Source organism: Manduca sexta, chromosome 18, assembly GCF_014839805.1.
Source record: "Manduca sexta isolate Smith_Timp_Sample1 chromosome 18, JHU_Msex_v1.0, whole genome shotgun sequence".
Taxonomy (NCBI): Eukaryota; Metazoa; Arthropoda; class Insecta; order Lepidoptera; family Sphingidae; genus Manduca; species Manduca sexta.
Genome location: NC_051132.1, coordinates 6,691,787 through 6,713,718, shown reverse-complemented (window position 1 = coordinate 6,713,718; position 21,932 = coordinate 6,691,787). Strand labels below are relative to the sequence as shown.

The 21,932-nt window shown below is 35.0% G+C and overlaps 2 protein-coding genes and 1 long non-coding RNA gene across 3 annotated transcripts; 1 reads left to right on the top strand and 2 right to left on the bottom strand.

Annotated features, from left to right (window-relative positions):
• Window positions 1-3,620: 3,620 nt before the first annotated feature.
• Window positions 3,621-6,680, bottom strand: LOC115453674 (macrophage mannose receptor 1). The gene is made up of 6 exons (XM_030182384.2): window positions 6,558-6,680; window positions 6,179-6,292; window positions 5,812-5,949; window positions 5,471-5,665; window positions 4,564-4,818; window positions 3,621-4,041 (listed from the first exon to the last, which is right to left on the bottom strand). The coding sequence occupies exons 1-6, from the start codon at window positions 6,613-6,615 to the stop codon at window positions 3,818-3,820; spliced, it is 984 nt and encodes a 327-aa protein (XP_030038244.1). The 5' UTR covers window positions 6,616-6,680; the 3' UTR covers window positions 3,621-3,817.
• A 1,850-nt stretch (window positions 6,681-8,530) lies between these two features.
• On the bottom strand, window positions 8,531-10,235 carry LOC119189741. Its single transcript, XR_005112581.1, has 2 exons — window positions 10,133-10,235; window positions 8,531-8,694 (listed from the first exon to the last, which is right to left on the bottom strand). It is a non-coding gene; the product is annotated as an uncharacterized LOC119189741 (long non-coding RNA).
• A 9,734-nt stretch (window positions 10,236-19,969) lies between these two features.
• On the top strand, window positions 19,970-21,706 carry LOC115453672 (bactericidin B-5P-like). Its single transcript, XM_030182383.2, has 3 exons — window positions 19,970-20,367; window positions 20,959-21,107; window positions 21,501-21,706. Exons 1-3 carry the CDS (start codon window positions 20,295-20,297, stop codon window positions 21,594-21,596), a joined length of 318 nt encoding a protein of 105 aa, XP_030038243.1. The 5' UTR covers window positions 19,970-20,294; the 3' UTR covers window positions 21,597-21,706.
• Window positions 21,707-21,932: the final 226 nt, after the last annotated feature.

Sequence of the window (21,932 nt, the reverse complement as noted above, 5' to 3'; positions counted from 1 at the left end):
AAATAAGGCAGGCAAGGACGCAAATTGGATGTAAGTTTAACTTACAAATGTATCTACAGAGTAACAGTCACTCTTAAATGTTAGTAACTAGCATGCTCGCAACTATTCCATTGTACAGGCTTCTGTATATCCGACTTATTTATCAGGATTAGACAACTTATTTATAATTCGATTATTTGCTGGTGGTGGATGGAATGCCCACAGGTTCATATTCCCAGCCACCCACCTATGACTTTACAGTTACATACGTAGCCAAGTAAAATTTTGGATTTTTTTTTGTAGTGGCCCACGTAAGGTTCTCGTGTTCCGGGATCAACCTGTGTATGTCCGGCTCCAATAGGCCAGCATAATTGTGTCGACTGTCGAGGGATAATCATCTCTCGTCAGTCGACATTCTATTGGATCCCACTGCACTTACCATAAGAAACAGCGGGGACATTTTGCCGTGCACGTAAAAATAAAGCTTGTATTCTTTGATAAATATAGCACTACAGTGTTGTGAGCGATAACTCAAATATGCAACGAAAGATCATACTTTGAAATTTTATTTTATTCAAAGTAATTTTGTTTTGGCTCTGGGTTTTAACCATATTTCTCTTATCTTAAGACCTAATATCAACAACGCAAGATTGTTCCAATGTTTTTCCAGGTCTAGGCCGGTGGCGATAAAGGGTATAAAAAAACTTGAAAAAAAAAGAAGGCTGACAGACAAGGATTTAAAGATTTTTCGAGATAAAAACCCAACGGGTTATATCCATCTAACCTTTTATTAGATACGGACAAACTACATCAGGTTTTTTCTTTGTTTATGGGTACCTAAATGTAGGTATATTTAGCTAGCTATGTGAGGTCCTATATAATAGCGTGTCATTTACTGGAAGCAGTTCCATACTTACGGCTAATATTGAGCAGAAAAATGCATCACTTAATGAACGAGAATCGTATCCGAGACTTCAAGATGGCAATGTTATTACAATACGATTACGTCACCGAAGCAGTTTTTATATTTCGTAAATCATACAAACACATTTTACGGCATTGTCCCTTAAGGGGTTGGCAGAGATGCAACTAGGGCAACTATTTTCCGCCTGTGTATTGCGTCCCATGATATGATAGATGAGCCTATTGCAATATCGGGTACAAATTTCTAATTTCAAACTGATAGTGAGTAGAAAAATTCAATATCACTTGGATCGATCGAGGTTTCGAACCCAAAACGGAAAACCGGCAATGGAACTACGCCGCAGAGATAGTTCCTATATTTTATATCTTTTATTATTATGTTATTTTGCAAACCGCTGCTGCGTGCAGTGATGGGATTTCGGGAAGTACCGTGTATCAAGCGTGTGTGATACTGTGAACTCTTTGACATAACAAAGAGCATCAAAGCGTTCTGTCTGAACGTTGCGTCGTCAATAGCCCTACTGATTAGCAAATAAGGATTATAATTCCATAAACGAAGTGCATTTGTCTTTGTTAACTAACTGTATAGCCATTTTCCCCAAGTGAAGGCGTATAAATAGGGAATTTCTTTAATGAGGGTATCATTAAGCATTTTGTTTTACACTCATCAACAACACAATATAACAAAATGAAATTCTCCCGTGTTTTATTCTTCGTCTTCGCTTGCTTCGCCGCATTTACAGTAACTGCGGCCAAGCCATGGGACTTCTTAAAGGAGCTGGTAAGTTATAATATTACATTTGTATATAATTTAGATATATCGAGTGATATTTATTTCGATTATTGCCTATTATCATTCCTGATAAATCAACGTAATGCAATGTATATTTTGATGTACAACACCAGAATTCAATATAAACACAATTTTTTGCAAGACAAAAAAAACACACTAATAAATTTTGTTAGATTTACAATAATAAGTAATGTATTCATTCAAAAAATAATTATATCGACATAAACAGTTACAATGGCTAGATATTTTTGTATATTTGGCTTTCGTTACCAAAATAAAATGACCCTACTGCATTTTGTCTTCAATATACGAAGTTTATTCATCATTTTGATAATTAAATTTTTATGTGGGTATTCCAACACAATTTTTCTTGTTTGGATCGCCCAGAACTTAGAAGGTGTCCGAGAGGTCGTTAAAAACTAATCATTTTTTACTAACCTTTCTGCAACATACGTAAAGATTACGGTAATGCGATAATGGAGTGACAAAAGAATATTATTATAATGATTGTTTAATTTCAGGAGGGTGCAGGTCAAAGGATTCGTGACGCTATCATCAGCGCGCAGCCGGCGGTGGAAACCATCGCGCAGGCAACCGCCATTTTCAAAGGACAATCAAAAGAAGAAGATTAATTGTGTCATTACAGTATTACATATTTAAGATATAATTTATTTTGACAATATATTCATTTAATTCAACTGCAAGATTATTATTTAAATCAATACCAGGATATGATACAAATCGGTATATTCTATTGGTTTTTTTAAATTTTGTTATGTCTTCAAACGTGGTTTCAATGGTCCAGTTACATTGGTTACATATTTTTTCAACCCGGAATACAACACTACTTGCATAATGCTTGGCGGTACTAATAGACCTTGTAGTAGTACCGACTTATACGCATTAACGAATTAACGTTGTTTGGAAATTTTCGTTTGCTTCTCATTTACAGCCGTTTTCAATAAACAATCCCAATCTTAATTTTCAATCCTATTCCGAGAACGAACCAATGAAAATAATTCAGTTGAAAGCATGTCAAAAAAAGCTTTAGTCTGATTAGTCCATTCTTGAGATAGAACGAAAAAAGCGATTGGAATGGTTTATTTCAAATAGTTAGTTGTCAGATCTCAGGAAAACCTTTTTTCGAGATAATCGAAGTTTTGTAAATATAGTTTTATAGTTTTGTATGTAAAACTGAGACAGAGAAACTCTTTTAACGTTTTTTTCAACAACTTCTAAACAAGATACCGTTATTTGGATAAGTTATAAGTATCTGACGACATAAAAATCAAGATTTTGTCTTTTTTTGAAATATCGCTTTTGAGCTTAGCACGGCAGAATAACTTGTCAGTAATCCTATTACCGTATTAATACATGAAACTTCGTTTCGCTCTGAAGTGCGGTATCAGCTGAGATGCTGTCAGTCACCATCTTAAGATTGTCGTTCTTTAATAAACAGATATCAAACACATCTCAAACATTTTAAGTTGCAGCGTATGACGGATTTCGACAACATATGCTTTGTTTATTAATTATTTCAATACATTAAATGTCTACTTGAGATCTTAGTCAAGCTTGAGATTGATATATTAATATGGCTAAATTTTTTTTGTTTTCCCGGAGAATTTGATTTATCTACCACTACCGTCCAGTCTACGCTGGGGACGATTGGGCGATTATTTTGGGGTCACCAAATCTTACGACCCTACATTGAGCTCCTGAGATTTGATAGTACCAACAGTCGATTGCTGGCAGTGTTCCTAAAAATCCTACGTACGGCATACCAACCAAAACTACGCGGTGGCCCTCTTCGGCGGATGCATGGTTTCTAAATTTAGGGTGCTTTAGTTAGTCGGTGTTTGATTTTTCTTACTAAAATGTTCAAAAATAATTCATAATAAAATAATAGAAATTAAAATGTTGGGTAAATTGAGGACTAATAATTTTATTTCATATTTTATAAACAGTAGTACAATGATTAATTATAATAATTGTTTGTCTATACACTAATAAAACATTTTACATAGTTAATGTGAAATAAAACATACAGAGATCATTTACATAGATCATCATTATACCAAAATAATACAATAAACATGTATTTTTTTTGTTATAACAATCCTAGTTTACATTTCTTATGTCAATAATATCATCGAAACTATCACTTGTAGGATCACAGAGAAGACTGTTTGGGTCCTTTTCGCAAATAAACGCGTACACATTTTCACACCAGATATCATCCAACAACCCAGTACGATAAACCCCGCCGCAGTATTCTCCTGTAGTTGCATTGTTTGGCTCACCTGGAGCAAATTTGGCGTAACCTGCTTCTTCCAGTGTTTGGCCTGGAAGAAGATTATTATACATCATCATAGACCGAGAATACATTATGAAGTTAAGATTCGATTTTGAAACGTTTTATTATATAAAATGCCTGTTTTATAAGTTCTGAGTAAATGTTGAATGACTGAGTGTATTCTTCCTAGCCGTATTTCGGTGCGACAGCCAATCTCAATAGAGATCAGCCTGGTAACGCAGGAGATATAGTGCATAAGTGCGTAATAACCAGGTGCACTCTCTGTCCTTTCACTGTCATAGTCCGGTGAAGGGGCAATCCGACATGACCGGAGTGATCAGGTGCAGGACCAACGACTTTACGTGCTTTCCGAGGCTTGGGAGTATCTCACCGTCATCTTCCCGATTCTGAGCTGGGACTGAGTGATTTTTAAGATGGAAAAACCCAGTCACATTTATTTTTCGGTCTGATTCAGGAATCTTACCCAGGACCTTATGCTTCTAATGACTTAAAACTAGAAAGTACACATTTATAACCCGTAATAACATTGCAAATAATAAAATTTGTATACCTTGAACTGTTAACCAGGTTCCATGTTCTCCCCAATCGTGGAATCCCACAAAAGCCATATCTTTCCAAAAATTACCGACCATAGACGCTGGAAGGTGTTGTGCGAAAATTTCTCTGATGATTCCTGCTTCCTTCTCACTGTTAATGATAGTCAAGTATCCACCTTCGGCAGCACAGGTCATGTATGCTCTCGACCAGGTCCGAGGTACGCCATGGAATTTGTAGCAGCTGTTTGTACGGTCATAGTGGACGTATTCTAGAAAGAAAGGAAACCTATCATCCTGATGCGTTAAGAGATTTAAAACATGGATTATTATAACTCTATAATAAACATTTGAAGACAATATCAAATTCTTAGTTTCGATATACTTTATTATAAACAGACTTGTTTATTCTCGATCATCCTCAGTGGAGGACAGTGGCAAAAATTTAGTTTTTTCCATTTTGGGATATCGCATTTTTTTCTTTTACCTATGGAATAAATATGAGGGACTACGGAAATAGACGATATAAAAAATACGGCTGGTCATGATGATGAGTAGTCATGAACGCGGCGATAGCCTAGTTGGGTGTGGAATGGACTGCGAAGACGCATGTCCGCAGGTTCAAAACACAAGGGCACCTCTGACTTTTCTGAAATCATGTGTGTATTCTTTGTGAATTATCGTTCGTTTTAAGGGTGAAGGAAAACATCGTGAGGAAACCTGCATATATAAGAAGTTCTCTATAGGAATTTCGAAGGCGTGTGAAGTCTACCAATCCCCAATAGGCCAGCGTGGTGGACTAAGGCCTAATCCCTCTCAGTAGTAGAGGCCCGTGCCCAGGAGTGTGACAGTATATAATACGGGGCTGATATTATCATTATTTTTTATTATGATGATAAGTAATAGCAATGAAATTATTCTTACTGGAATCTACGGTTCCGCATTCAGTGACCACCATGTCAGGGATACGTTTCTTGTAACATATATAGTTGAATGTAGCAGAGCATGATTTTGCGGCTAGATTTCCGTCGAAATGCATGGTCAGGCAATTTTCTTGGTCGTTCCAGTTGCCTGGCTCTGATGGAGCCCATTTGTGAGGTATCTTTTTTAAAGGTATTCCTGAAAATGAAGGCGTAATTTATTTTAATACGTTCCTAGGAATAATGTATCATAAATGGTAGGACTAAACCCAGTCAGCCACATCTAGTTGCATAGAATGGTAATCGCTGGAGTAATTGAGTTTTTGGATTACATTACTTTCATACCTTCAACAGAGAAAAAGTCTCCTCTTGAGAAGGTCGCATGGATTCCTGTAAAAACGCTTTGTTTGGGAGTTTTAAGGATCATCATTGATGCCATAGCGAATTTCAAATTCGAATTCAAAGGAGAAGCTAAAACGGCTCCTGAAAAAAAAACATTTCTTTATGTAGTACATTTGAAAGACTTAGCCGACGACTAGACGGCGACCACGTACACTTGGCGAAAACCTGGGCATTTTTACATTGCATTTAACATAATTTCCAATGATTTAGCAGGAAGGAATTATTTCTAAAGTTTATAGAACACTCGTCGGAGCGTACATGTTACGCGATGTATTTTAACAGAGGTCTAGATTGTTTTGGTAACACTTACCCTCAAGATGGCATCTCAACCTTGCCTCATGCCAGTTCGCAGGAATCTCATGCAGTTTCATCCATCCGTCTATTACATCTAAGTATTTGTAGTCGCATCGAAAATTCACATGATCTGAAAAATGAAATTATGAGATTACGTAAGTAATGGCTCACAGTGTCGATCACAGTGCAGTGCCATGCAGGGCTTTGCAATTTAAACAGCTGTTATGGATATTGTTCTTACTTCTTACTGTGAATCAGTGCTTGTGACGGTATACATCAGAGTATAGATCGCCTTATCAGGTTATACAATAACGAATAAAATGAAGTCTTGTCTATCCATAAACGCATAAAAGAATCATAGAAGAAACACGAAAAATAAATAACTTTCTACTTACTGGTCGAAACAATCGATGAAGTGAAATAAACGCAAATAAAAATAAATGATTTGTACATAATTCAATCTATCACACGACTCGCAAGAGTCGTTCGTTGCAGCCAATTATATAAATTGATTACAATTTATATAGTTTTGTACATGTACAATTATTATAATAATATGTATTTTCTTATTGATAACCTTTTACGACGTAATTCAAGCATAGAATCGTTCTTTAATGTATTTTTACATATACTACTATAAATCCGAAAGGTAAAATATGTTGGATATATTTGTTGGAAGAAAAGCCAGTAACCCCTGGATATATTTGGACGATATTTGATGAAACCACCCCCTAGATATGCACAAAGATTATTTTTTACCCCATAGGAATAAAAACTCTGTCGGACTTTTGTTCTGAGAAAAATATTTAACGCGGAAGAAGATGCGAGCAATACCTTGTCATAAACAATAATGTTCCAAGAAACATAATATTTCTTTAACCTCTTCGAAAAAACTGCAATGTTTATCTTCTTTCTCAAATACCAAATCACCGCACCTTTATCCTAAAGGCGTAGGCAGTTGTAATTACGGCACTTAGTTTACCCCGTGTGTCTTTTGTCCCATATGATAAGAGGCCGTGCCGATACTAAGCAGAAAAACTTATTATAAATGCATGATCCAAGATTCGACCCCATGACCTAAGAGCTGTGACTGAGTCCCGCACGCAATACAACTATACCACCAAGCTAATTTTATCTCTATATTATTTATTTTTTGCTTACAATTCAGTGTCGGTTAACGCCTCACACGATTATTAGGTCAAGACACGATCAGTCATCCTTGTATCATCATACTATTATGCGGTCATTTGTTTAAAGGTCTTAAAATATAAAATTCAAGAATTATTTTTAAAAGACAGTCCGTCTAGCGTGAAGGATAGAAAGAAACTGGCGGGGAGCAAAGGGAGCTAGTATATATTATGTATGGGAAGGATAAGTAACCAATGGGGAAGAGCAAGGATAGGCAGGACAGTCTGCGTTATAATAAAAAATACGCACCACCACTTAATGATCTGTTGTCCTACAAAGGGCCATTGATGGGAGAGATTGTTCTAAAGAGATTCTATTGTTCTATAGAGATGAACGTTCATACAAACTATTTATTCAAAATCTGAACTAAAGTGGCAACCAAAACGTCACTGTTAGATATAACCGATTTTTTCACTTGAACAACAAATAATTTTACTCATTTGACTAATATTTTTTATTCAAATTCAGGTTTACACTTAGACTCGAGTTCTTTTATCATGAGCGCGTCTCCGTACATAACCACAAGTTGTCAATATTGACCATATCAAAGTCAGTTTGAATGGATTGCAGTTCAAATCAGTTGAACACAGTGAATGTTCGGAACGCCAAATCTAGTACGTAGTACATAATATCGATGGGGCCCAGTGATCATCACCTTCTAGACTATCAAAAGGAAGAATCCCAATCATGGGTAAAAGTAATCCTATCAATATGAGATACGAGAAACTAACCATCTTAGAAACAAAGATTCTGTAAATTGTAAGACTTGAAAAGGTTACAAATAAAACTCAGAAGTCACTGTGAAAATTATACCTTTATGTTTTATACAATATAATGACTTTTTCCTTATATAATATTATTAAACGAATTAAAAATATCATTACTTATTATCTACTTTACTACTACTAGAGGTAATAGTAGGTTATACCGTCCACGACAATAATATTGCCTTCCATATTATTTGTTGATGATGATGTTAAATCATTACTTGATAACTTTATCAGAATTCCATCGGTCATAGATGAATAGACGCTGGTTATTATTTTTAAATATTAACAAGAACTCCAAAAAGAAGTTGAACCCTACATCATGCACATTATTCAAGATAATGATTTTAATCATACAAGTACTTTATTGTAACCATTATTGACAAACTTTGGATTGATTTGATAAAATATAATACGTCTCACAAAGAATATTTATTATCAACATTAATGATATATGAAAAGAATTAAAACAACTTTATTGTTGTGGTTGTCCTTTTGATCCGATAGATGCTTGCGTGATGACTTTCACCATTGGCTTCGGAGTGATGTCGTGGGGACACCAACTAGCAGCGGCGTTCTGGAAATTAAACAACCATTATACTCCTGGCCTCTCATGAATAGAGAGAGATGGCGAAGTCTTGTAAAAGTCACAACCAATTTTTCAGACGATCAGCAACCACGACTACTCCTTGAGGAATGTAAGACTGAGAAGAAAATACTCTTGCCCTCATGGGAGTTCAATGTGGGATTATTTGAAAATACTTTTAACCATTGACGTATATTATCTTTTAACACATATTTTGACAGAGATTTAGGACTGTATTTACCATTCGCCTAACCTCCTGCTTTACTTTAATCCGACATTTAACGTTCTTACTATTCTGGTTATGTTATAAAATATTATGCATGTAAAATTCTCTGAATATAATTGGATGGTAGGATGTTGCAAAAGGATTTACTTTAATGCAACAAAATGTTTACGTCTGCAAAGGGAGTCGGATGAAACTTTTATGTCTGTTATGACAATGACAATGTCGCTTCGTAGTTCATACGTCCACTCTATCGGCACCTTCTTCCTCTCATACTCCTAAAACACTTCTTATCAACACTTTTTCCCCATCGACACAGGAGCCAATAATATTATAACATATAATAATATCAGCCCTGTATTATATACTTGCCCACTGCTGAGCACGGGCCTCCTCTACTACTGAGAGGGATTAGGCCTTAGTCCACCACGCTGGCCTAGTGCGGATTGGTAGACTTCACACACCTTCGAAATTCCTATAGAGAACTTCTCAGATGTGCAGGTTTCCTCACGATGTTTTCCTTCACCGTTAAAGCGAACGATAAATTCACAAAGAATACACACATGATTTTAGAAAAGGCAGAGGTGTGTGCCCTTGGGATTTGAACCTGCAGACATTCGTCTCGGCAGTCCGTTCCACAACCAACTAGGCTATCGCCGCCAATAATATTAATATTTCCTATATTAACTAAAATGAGAGAACCGCTCCAAGCATACTCCGACAAAATATGGTGTACGTTTTTCCGCACTCTATATCCAAAGTAGTTAGTAACATTTTTGACTGGTTGATTATAATGTCTTTCTAGATTGTGGAGCCGTTATTGACGTAAGCACGGTCGTGATAACTTGATGAGTAGAATTATATTGCTACACCTTGTCGAACCGAGATAAAAAACTCAAATAAACAAAGAGATAGATTATACGAGCGATAGGTTATTTCCATTTCTTTACTAGTCATTCCTATTCCAAGAGCAAAGTATCCGTATTTATACAACTCAAAGACTAGACGAGCATGCCGCTTCCCTCATGTAACCGCTCAATACAATTTACCACCAGAACTTTGAAGTTTGAAATACAAGCAATGCCTGGTAATGCATTAGATGTTAACTGCTAATATAATGCTGTCTTGGCTATACAGAACTCTTGAGATTATGGATTATGAAGAGGGATATTTATTAATTTGACTATTATGAATGTAACCACTTACCAGCTTTTTTATAATTGATTCCCACTCGTAGGCCGCAGTTATGGTGAAAGCGGTAAAGTAAGCAAATATTAAAAACACAACACGAGAGAAGTTCATTTTGTTATAAATGTATAATTGCAGAAAGCTTATATTTATACTGGGGAAAAATAAGTAAATAATTACTTTACAAAATAATAAAACATTATCTGTTTATTGGTATAATATGGGCCTTATTTTATGAACAACTAGCTCTTGCTCGCGGCTTCACCTGTGTGAAGGAGTTTACCGGGATAAAAGACTCACTATATATTTTCCAGGATAGAAAGTAGCCTATAACCTTCCCAGGGTCTTAAACTATTTCCATGCCAAATTTCATAAAAATCCATTCAGTAGATTTTGAGAAAATCGATTGTATACAGACAGACAGAAAGAGGACTTTGTTTTATAATATCGATGATTGAAAGTCTAATTGATTTTTTGAAAAAATATAACTAGTTTGAAAAACATAGACCAAAGTGCTGACTTTAACTATCGCAAAAAAATGTTTCTTAAGGCGATACCTCAAGGCCCATTTCGTCATATTAAATTTTAAAGGCCGAAATATCCATGATTATTAATTATTTTTACGTTTTTCTTTCAACTGCGAGAACTAATCACTAACTAGACGTGAATTTAAATTCTTTACTTGCCAATACTTGTTTAGTTACCCAGATTAAAGGTGAAACAAAATGTATGAAAATGGACCTTGAGGTATCGCCTTAAGTCAAATAGCTTTCCACCCTTGGATATGTAAGTATAGATAGATTAGAGTTTTTTGCAACGAAAAAAATTGGATGTGGTTGATAATTTATTGTGTCAATCAGTTCACACATCCAGATATAGGGTACTTCCCGAAGTCCCACCGCTTGCAGGTCTATTTGAAAAGTTATTAGTTATCAGATTACGCGTACATTAAAAGGTTATGTTGATATAATTAATCTTCCTAATTGGGTTAAAGACTATTTTGTGCTGAGTTTCTTTATAACTTTAAATATATTTTTATAATAATTTACTGCTTTAATGTTTTTTTTACCTTTTAAGTTTTTTTACACTAGCGATAACACAGTCATTAGTCGTTAGCTTCTTTATATTCAAATGTGCTTGTATATTTAATTACCCCGATTTTGTTTTGTGTTTCCCAGGAGAGGGATTTTTTTCCAACATCAGGGTTTTGCCTGATTCGCATTTGTTTAGGTGATAGTGTTTCGCATAAGGGTGAGGAGGGGCGCGAGGTTCCGCTATTTTATGCTTAATTCATCCCGCCTCCCCCTGGAGAGAGTTGGTCAGCGAGTCCGTGAAGCTATCATCAGCGTTGCGTCGGCAGTTGCGGCCGTCGTGGTAACGACCGCCATCGTCACTGGGGGATGAGCAATGGATGATTAATCATGAAGTTATATAAATATTCATTATGTATAGATGTTTATCAAAATATTTAAATTTATGGTTCATAATGAACATCACTAAATATCTAAATATCTTAGTCGCTTTATTTTATTTGGGTATTATATCAAGGATTCCGCATACTGTAGATGCGCATATATTTAGAAAAAATCTAAGTTTTAGAAAAGAGAATTTAACTTAATTAATAAGTTAAATTCTCTTTTTTAACTTAAGGAACATAATGAAATGCTGATCTTATTATGACATGTATGTTTATTATGAAATAGCAAACACTCACGTAACAATATTGCTATTCAAGAGCTGTAAGGTTACATTTTCATAGCAACTCCGTAAATTACTATATCAATACCTGTATTACTTGTCTGATCAGAAAAATAATAAATCTGTTTTTTGGGCACCACTATAGTGTTTATATTTTAAAGTCAACTTTATTTTGTCTAACTCAATGAAGAGACGAATAGGAAAAAAATAGTAAGGTACTTATTTTAATAAATCTGACGATCACAAACTTGTCTGGCTGCTACGCCTGGAGAAATAGAAGCTTTAACAAGGAAACTTTGCTTTAGCAGTGCAGCACCTCGCGTAGGCTGGAATTTAATTTCTTGCAATAGAATCATTAATTATCGTAAGATAAAACTAGACCGCAATTCAACAGCTGATTATTTAAATGTTCGAGCTTGCTTACTCTTGCGATTAAAGAATATTAACCCTGTATTATATACTGACCTTTTCTAAGAATAGGCCTCCTCTACTACTATAAAGCTATAGGCCTTAGTCCACCAGGGTGGTCTAGTGTGCGTTGGCAGACTTCACATACCTCCTACATTCTGATGGAGAATTCTTAATTACGTATTTTTTCTTCACTATTGCAGTGAGCAGAGTAATTGATAAAAAACAAAATCATAGGAACACGGCAAAGTGACCCACTACACCTGATGGTAAGTGGAGTAGGGTCCAATAGAATGTCGACTGACGAGAGATGATTACCCCTCGGAAGTTGACATAATTATGTCGGACACTGGATATCCACAGGTTGATCCCAGAATGTGACATACTTACGTGGGCCACAATGGTGGAGTTTAACACCTTGTGTACGGTGGTTGCTATCCGAGCGGAAATATAATTTATGTTTGGATGTTTATTAGAATAAATTCTGAAACAGCTAAACGTGTTTGGATGAAATTTGATACACGGGTACATCATGTCCAGGAATAATATATAGGCCACTATTAATCGCGGTAATTTGTTACCGTGGAAACAATTGGGTATTTTTTAATCTGATTTTTAAATAGATGACTGATATCGTACAGTTAAGGCTATAAATCGCTTGAGTGCTTTAGAAGACTTTGTAGCGGGCAAGGTTTTTTCACCGGGGCGTAGCCACGAGTAACTACCAGTCAAATATATTTAAAACACGTATTATAGCTTAGTAATTATTTATAACTCTTAAGTTCCTACTCGTTGGATAGACCAAATTAAATTCATGATGCACTCGTCGATAAACAAATACTTCCACTCAGCCAAACACCGACGCATATGGCGACGCATCGTGAAAACGCCAGCTTTTCTATCGGCCCAAACATGACCCCGAGTACGTTTTCAAGAGTGTACGACTATTAGTAGTCGTACACTCTTGAAAGTATAAGAAGATGATCTCGTACTATTACAAATAAAAAATATTTTTCTATACTCCTCAATATAAACTTTATTAATCCAAATCTAACACTATACGCTCAATGTTATACGTTACAGTGGCGACTGCCTCGGTGGCGTAGTTGTATTGCACGTCCGGTACGATAGCGCTCTGAGGTCCTGGGTTCGAATCCCGGGTCGGGCAAAGTGATATTTGGGTTTTTCTGCTCAGTATCAGCCCGGAGTCTGGAATTTGTGCCCGATATGGCGATAGGCTCGCCTCCTATCACATCATGGGACGGAACATACTAGGCGAAAAGTGGGTGCCCTAGTTGCGCCTCTGCATACCCCTTTGGGGATAAAATGCGTGATGTTATGTATGTATGTATGTATGTGTACAGTGGCGAATGGTGAAATTTTTCAAAAGGTAACCCGAGGAAAAAAAGTGCTTTAGTTATGTTATGTTAGTTATGTTAGTGCGATACGTTTATCGTGGCCAATTTAAGTGAAAACAAAAATTAAGCAAACATAAACCTAAAAGTGAAGCCGGTAGGAATTGGATTATATGGACGCTTCGCCACTGATACGCTACCTTTATTCCTGGAATATGCTTAAACGTGGGCGTAACTGCGAGTAAACACTAGTGTTTTTAAGGATAGTATTTTGTTTTACTAATTACCTTGCGCAAGCCGCGAAGACAAAACAAGGCGCGCGGAAATAATATGTTTATTTATTGAAAGGCAGCGCGGTATTGCATGTAAAGACAATGAGGACTTTACCGCCAAACGTAAGGTGTGTAGTGTGTTCGTATTGTTAATTGTAAGTCATATTATTATGATAATTCTATAGGGTTTGTACATGGTGGTACTAAATAATATCATATACTTGTATTTATGTCTGCTAATAGGAAGCCAAAAATCATCCATCAGCAACAAATAATTTGCGAAAATTCCCGATTTTAGTTATCTGATTCTTGATCATTTTGTAATTTAGGGTGAGTATTGTGTGTATATTTCTAGCTGAGAATGATGTCGACCTGACCAATTGTCTTCGCGTAGTACTAGTGGCCTTGGTAGTAACATTTTGGATTGCCGTCTCATCGGACTATGAGAGAAGAAATGAAGAGTGCATCTGTATATTGCGCACACACTTGTGCAGTATAATATCTCCTGCATATCTGGATAATCTCTGTTGATATTGATCGTCCTGGCCGACATTCGGCATGGAGGGATTCATTTATGATGAGCGGAAGGCATACTTATATTATTCACACACAGAGAGAGACTTATACTAAGTATAAAAACCTAATATCACTTCCCGACTCGGGGATTGAACCCAAGACCTCGTCACTGCAGCACTGCAGTCGTACTGTAAAACAACTATTCTATACACCATACACTGTAACATTTTTATAAATGGACACGGAATAGTGAATCTACTACATCTTATGGTAAGAGCATTGGTGAGATAGAGTATCGACTGATGAGAGATGATTTTCACCCTTTAATCAAAAGAATTATGCCGGTTTATATACATACGTGGGTCACTATAGCGGGTTTTACGCCTTGGACGATCGCTGGTTGCTATCCTTCCGAAAATATAAACTGGTACCTATCTGTATTGTAGACATGTACATAGAAGGCAGAAACAAATAACTAAAAAGTACTAAAAATATAATTCTTAAATAAATAGTGTTGTCGAGAAAGGGCCAACAGAATGTTTTTCGAATAACATCAAATTATTGTTAACACTGCGCGACATATTTTCTCCTAAAAGACGAATGAAAATTATGATATCTGACCTTTTGGTATCATTACAACTCGATAAGTCTACGTTCATTAGATTACTCAGTAGGTAGATGGGGTTTCGGGAAGAACCGTATATACTTACCTCCTTACTAGACACTTAACCGCGTTACTTTTACAGTTTGAATAGTTCTTACTCTAAAGTAATAAGGACGATATTGTTACAAAATGTTTTTTTCTTGATTAAAATGTAAGCATTGCCCAATGGAGCTGTTTGATACCTATATAAGTTCACGAGTTGTATAAATAGAAGTTTTCTTCGTACCATCGATCATACTCAAGCATTTCTCTGTGCAGTCGCCACTGTTAGTAACATTCAAAATGAACTTCTCCCGCGTTTTGTTCTTCGTATTCGCTTGCGTCAGCGCATTCGCCATGGCTTCGGCTGCGCCCTGGAATCCCTTCAAGGAGCTGGTAAGTATTTTAATATGTAAAATAAAATGTCATAATTATGTGTATAACCAAACCTTTTTGCATTTAACAATTAATAGAATTAAATGATTTTGCTCTTTTACATAACTTCTGAGTAATAGTCGTCGTATAAACCTTTAATCTCAGTTTATACTGACCAACTTAAATAGTCAAGCTCTAATCCATGCTCCCAAATAAATTGCAATAATAAATAAATAAATGAGTACTATCAACATTCACTGATTAATACGATAACTGAATAAAATAATACATTAATTAAATCTTGAATTTTGTGATACTGGTCATAAATGTTTACTTGTGTGTTTCCAGTAACAGGTCCAAACTCTTCTGTTATATATGTTAAAATAGATTATTTAAATTTGCTTGTGTTTCCAGGAGAGAGCTGGTCAGCGAGTCCCCGACGCCGTCATCAGCGCCGCGCCTGCAGTCGCGACCGTCGGACAGGCGGCCGCCATCGCCAGAAGGGGTTAAGCGACGAATGCTTTATCTATGAATATGTTTATTAATTATATAAGTTTCAGGTATCTTTATTAAAATGATGATTTGGTAAAATAAACGTCAATAATTCTAAATAACTTTATTTTTATTGAGTATGATATATTAAGTACTTATATTCCCTGAAAACTATTACAAAAGCAGGTGAATTTGAATGTAATAACATTCCCAAATTGCGTGTTCAAAATGTAAAAATAAAACAAAATATATGCTTTACATAAGAATTCATAATAATATAAGGTCTATTTATTTACACTATATAAAATTATACTTTCTACTTAAAAAAAAATGTGAGGATGTTTGGAAATTTGTTTGAAGTACACGCAGTAAATACTCATCAACAAATTGATGAAATTTGGCGCACAGCTGCTCTAGTTGATCCATACCCTGGAGAAACTAGAGCTTCTTTCTATCTGAAAATATTACCTAAACACTACGAAGTACAACTTTTATGTCTAGAAACATCTTTCATAAAAAACATATTAACAAGTACAATATTGCTCTGATACTCTGAGTATATTGACATGGATAATAAATGAAGTTGATTCCATAAGAGTTGTCAGAGACTGCTCAATACTCATGATATATCATCTCCGAAGGGAGCATTTCAAAACCACTTTTTCACAAGTTTTTAAGTATTTAATTCCAGAAAAAATGTTTTCTTATATAAATGATTGATTATTTGAGTTGAAAGACATTTTTGTATTGTGTCTACAGTCATCAAGGACTTTACCGCGCCAGCCACAAGGCTGTGTTCGTGCACTCTTATAAATAATCCTTCGAACAATATAAAAATAATATTATGATAGACCTAAAATAAGGCATTGAAATGATGATAGGTCTTCACCTATCATCACTTCATTACCATATTTTTAATTTTTAAGTCGCTGAGTGAGTTGTGATTAAGACTGCGGAGAGGGAGTCGACGACATTGTTAAGATCATGGATCGAGCCTGGATGGTCCACTGAGTATACAGTCCGCATTCCGAGATCACATTTTAGACATATATTCGGTTTCGACTAGGCTGGTAAAATATCTTCAAGCGAGTAATATTTATCTCCTGCTGTCGATATTTGGACCCTACTCCACTTGTTATCAGATGCAGTAAAATCACTTTACCGTTCACGTAATTACATAGCATCTCATGTTTCTCTTTCCAGGCAGGCAGGCAGAGGTATAACATATCCACATTTTGCCGTCTCTGGTAAGTACCATGGAATAGGGGGCGAGTCTATTGCCATCTACAGAGCATAATTCGAGACTGCATTAAAGTATAATAAAAAAAAAACATGTTGATACAATATGCTTGGAGGTGGAGTAACATAATACCTAGGATTATTATGCTTATTTTATTTATGTTATTATTGTGTATTTTATTTATTTAATTTAATTATAAATAAAGCCACACTCCAACTTCTCTGTAGAAAAGATTTCATCGTACGGTTGTCTGGAAGAGATCGCTCTTAGCGATTAGACTGAATATTATTGTACAAGCTATGTTTAATTAGTAAATGTGTTTTTTGTTTTCTTTTACTTATGTGGTGTTTAGTAAAGAATTATCTATCTATCTAACTAAGATAATAAAAAGTAAAAATGTATAGTTGTAAAAAAACTTAAAATGAAAATTATTAGTGAATGAACTATATACTGACTATAACGTCTTTTAAGTCGGAACTCAATACTTGGTATTTATATGTACATATATTGCTGCTCGGCGGCACAAAAGGGCTAAATTCTGAAGTTACTGAATAAAGGAGCTCAAAATGGTAATATTATAAATAGACTGGTAAAAGAATTGAAATATTACGCACAGGATACTTATTGTAGAGTATATCTATATATATATATATAAAACAAAGACGGGTTTGTTACAACACTTATAACTCGAGATCTGCTGAACCAATTTTCATGGTTATTGATTCGTTGGATTTGTCTCCGCCCCGAATAGCAGAATACATCTTAAAAACAATGAAAACTCGATATGTGTAATAATACTTAATCATTTCAATAAATGCTCATTTTTGTTTATTACATGTCAAACATTTGTTGTCCAATCCTGTCAAATACTGTAACAACTATTCATGTGTGCGTTCAGAAATTTATTTTATGTAAAATGTCTCGAAGGTTTAGGTACTGTTATATTTGTTTGTTTTAGACATTAATTTATGTAAATTATTTATTAATTATTCATTTTTTTAGAAAAAAGAAACATACGCATATTAGCTGTAAATGGTAAGAGAGGGAAAGGAATAGGGTGGAGGAGACAGGGACCATCTCGAATAGAAGTGTATAGACAAATCGAGATAAATCTAAAATAGCTCGGAATAATACCTAAGATTTATTCTACAGGTTAACAAAAGTGTAAATGTCTTTTTATAGGTTGTCTATGATTTTTCTTGATAAGCTATTGTCTGTCACTGTTATTATATTTGGCAGCCTAGCGCAACAAGGAACAAAAAATCTTTTGTATGGAATTGACATGGCATTTAATGGCGGATACTGCTATCTCTCTCTCTCAGTACAGTTTCTCTTTCTATTCCTCACCGCCATTATTATTGTTTGTTTACTTCCTGACGTTTTGGAATACATTTGTGTTTTATTGATTTATGTTTGTATTATTTGTTATTCAAACAAGTAAAAATATACCAAAAAGTGTTTTTGTTGGTGTAAGTGAATACGTATTAAAGACATGCCACCAAAGAAACGTTTCATTACGTGTGAAATTTGTGGAGATCGAGCCAGTCGAATAAATCACAAAAGCAGAATGTTTATGGCGAAATTTCCATTGGATGAGGTCAGGTAAGCATTAATTAGATGTTTTTAGTCATCGCGCAAATAAAGTAGCTTAGAAATAATAAAAATTCTCATTTTCTAATTACCATTATGTTACTAGTGATGTTGTTATTATTATCGATATCGATACCTGTTTAAATTTATTAATCTGCCCTCCGTGGTTTCACCTATTTAGGTCCAGATTCTGTGGGAACATAGTGATAAAAAGTAGTAATTCTAACTATCTACATACCAAGTTTAATCGCAATCATTTTAGATTTTTTGCGGGTACGAATAATAAACATACAATTGCATGCACACGCTTTATAATATTAGTAAGATGATGACTGATCATCAGGACAAAAAATACTAAAGTCGTGTATGTGTGTGTGTGTGTGTGTACTTAAAAATGCGTTGAGCAATCAATGTGCCTAGGCACTGTTTATGATTTTAGGCTTAAATATAATTTAATAAGCAATTTATTTCCAATTAAAAAATATTTCCAGATGCCGAAAGTGAGTTCAGGTTGTGGGAAGAGAAGATTTGATATATGTTCCCATAGAAAAGCTGCATACTTTAAAATATGTGTGTGGTTCTCACTTTAATAACAAAGATTTTAATAAAAAGAACAATCGCCTTAGAAAGTCAGACATACCATCGAAAAATTTGAAAGCTGATCCACTTCCTGATGAAATGTTGTTTGAATTTCCGTGCCATGTTTTTATAAACAATTATTGCACAAATGATAATATCTTTCAAGAGAAGTGCGACAAAGAAGTGTCACCATCCTTTGACTTTATAATTAAATATTCTCATTGTACCTTGACCTATCATAAGTGCAACTATATTCGCCTACATGGTGAATGAAGGATTTTATTTTAAAATATAATTATTATTCAACATGTGAAAACTTTTCATTTTATTTCGAGTCCTCATTTTAGTCCAGCCTTGTAATTATAGTGCTAAAATGTTCACTGTAATATACAGTGAGTTGGATTGATAATGTGGACTCGAAAATACATTATATGAATTTTATCAAAGTAGCTTTAGCGTCGATTCCCACCCAGTAGAATTTATCGATATCGATAAAAAGTGCTCGCTACTATGTATTTTGTTCAGTTGGTAGTATTGTTATTTGACGTTCCTGACGTATTCTTCCGTGATATTGGTATTGATACGCCATGTAAATTCGATTTTATTACTTTGTATTAAGTCCTGTCTCTTAAAACGTAGTGATTATATTCTCTTTGATATTTGGTGATTTAATGTGGTTTTGTGCGAGTGCATATTCAGTATTACTATTAATAACAATGCCGCGTCCTAGAAGATCTAATCTTTCCCAGCGGAGCCGTAATGCAATTAGGCAACGGAATATCGCGAGTCAATTATCTGATGAAGAACGAGAAATTGCACGAGAAGCGCCGCGTTAGTATGGAGCAAAGAAGGGCCTTAATTCGTGCTTCTCAAACACAAGAGCAAAGAGAGGCAGAGGAATAATCTTCGAAGTGCAAGAAGAAATGGTTCAAATATTGATTTGAATCGAGCAGCGTTTCTATACGATTGCACCATCGACTACAGCTTGCATCGTTTAGTTTGCATTGGTCCAATGGACTTTGTTTGCCAGCATTGTGGCGCATTGAAGTTTGCTGGTGAAACGCCTGGTTTGTGCTGCCTTAGTGGTAAAGTGAAATTGCCATTATTGGAGTGTATCCCAATCTGCACAACATAGTTTTCAATCATTTTTTTCTGACATGTGTTTGAAGTACTTAATTATTATTATTTTTTTAATTTTTATTCTCATTCTGTATGTATTCATCATCGTTCTTCATTCATCATAATAAAATACTTTTATATTTCTATTATTTTGTATCATTGTATTACGTTCATCAAAGCCTAAATTAGTTCAGCTAAAAGGTAACACGACACTCATTGACTGTTTGGCGGTACGAAGTTCGCCGGGTCAGCTAGTTATGTTATAAATTAATAAAAGTGACATTGCATTTGACCTTTTGGGGTCATCGCAAATGATGTGGTGGATGGTTCAATAGATGAAGTTTATCAAGGACATGGGATTACGGAAAGAACCTTATGTATCTTTCATAAACAATTAAATTATCATTTGTACAGCTTGAATGGTCCGTAATAAATGGTAATAGGGAACATATTGCAACAAACTTAATATTTTTTCGTTTACTAAATGTAAACAATAGTATTATAGTTTAGTACCTACATTTGATTACAAGTTGTATAAATAGGAGTTTTCTTTGTAGCATCAATCATACTCAAGCATTTCTCTGTGCAGTCGCCACTTTTAGTAACATTCAAAATGAACTTCTCTTGCGCTTTGTTCTTCGTGTTCGCTTGCCTCAGCGTATTCGCCATGGCTTCAGCTGCACCCTGGAATCCCTTCAAGGAGCTGGTAAGTATTTTAATATGTAAAATAAAATGTCATAATTATGTGTATACCCAAACATTTTTACATTTAACAATTAATAGAATTAAATGATTTTGCCCTTCTTCATAATTTCTGAGTAATAGTCGTCGTATAAACCTTTAATCTCAGTTTATACTGACCAACTTAAATAGTCAAGCTCTAATCCATGCTCCCAAATAAATGGCTATGATAAATAAATAAATGAGTACTATCAACATTCGCTGATTAATACGATAACTGAATAAAATAATACATTAATTAAATCTTGAAATTTGTGAAACTGGCCCTAAATGTGTACTTGTGTGTTTCCAGTAACAGATCCAAACTCTTCTGTTATATATGTTAAAATAGATTATTTAAATTTGCTTGTGTTTCCAGGAGAGAGCTGGTCAGCGAGTCCGCGACGCCGTCATCAGCGCCGCGCCTGCAGTCGCGACCGTCGGACAGGCGGCCGCCATCGCCAGGGGGGGTTAAGCGACGAATGCTTTATCGTCTATGAATATGTTTATTGATTGTATAAGTTTTGTGTAACTTTATTACAATGATGATTTTGGTATAATAAACATTAATAATTCTAAATAACTTTATTTTTATTGAGTATGGTATCAAGTATGATATATTAAGTACTTATGTACTTATGTACAAGTCCAGGTGAAGTTTAAATTTTGAACTTGAAATTTGAGAATGTTATTACATTTTCGAATTGCGTGTTCAAATTTTTAAAATAACAACTAAATAAATGCTTTACACAAGAATTAATAATAATAAAACTTTTATTGCACACAATACACGTAGTTATAACAAATACTA

Coding starts and splice junctions, on each gene's coding strand:
- LOC115453672 (XM_030182383.2), top strand. CDS start 20,295: ATGGACTTTGTTTGCCAGCATTGTGGCGCATTGAAGTTTGCTGGTGAA. Junction 20,368..20,958: donor TGGTTTGTGCTGCCTTAGTG/GTAAAGTGAAAT, acceptor TTTTCTTTGTAG/CATCAATCATACTCAAGCAT. Junction 21,108..21,500: donor GGAATCCCTTCAAGGAGCTG/GTAAGTATTTTA, acceptor TTGTGTTTCCAG/GAGAGAGCTGGTCAGCGAGT.
- LOC115453674 (XM_030182384.2), bottom strand. CDS start 6,615: ATGTACAAATCATTTATTTTTATTTGCGTTTATTTCACTTCATCGATT. Junction 5,666..5,811: donor AGACTTTTTCTCTGTTGAAG/GTATGAAAGTAA, acceptor CTTCATTTTCAG/GAATACCTTTAAAAAAGATA. Junction 4,042..4,563: donor AACCTGGTTAACAGTTCAAG/GTATACAAATTT, acceptor ATCTTCTTCCAG/GCCAAACACTGGAAGAAGCA.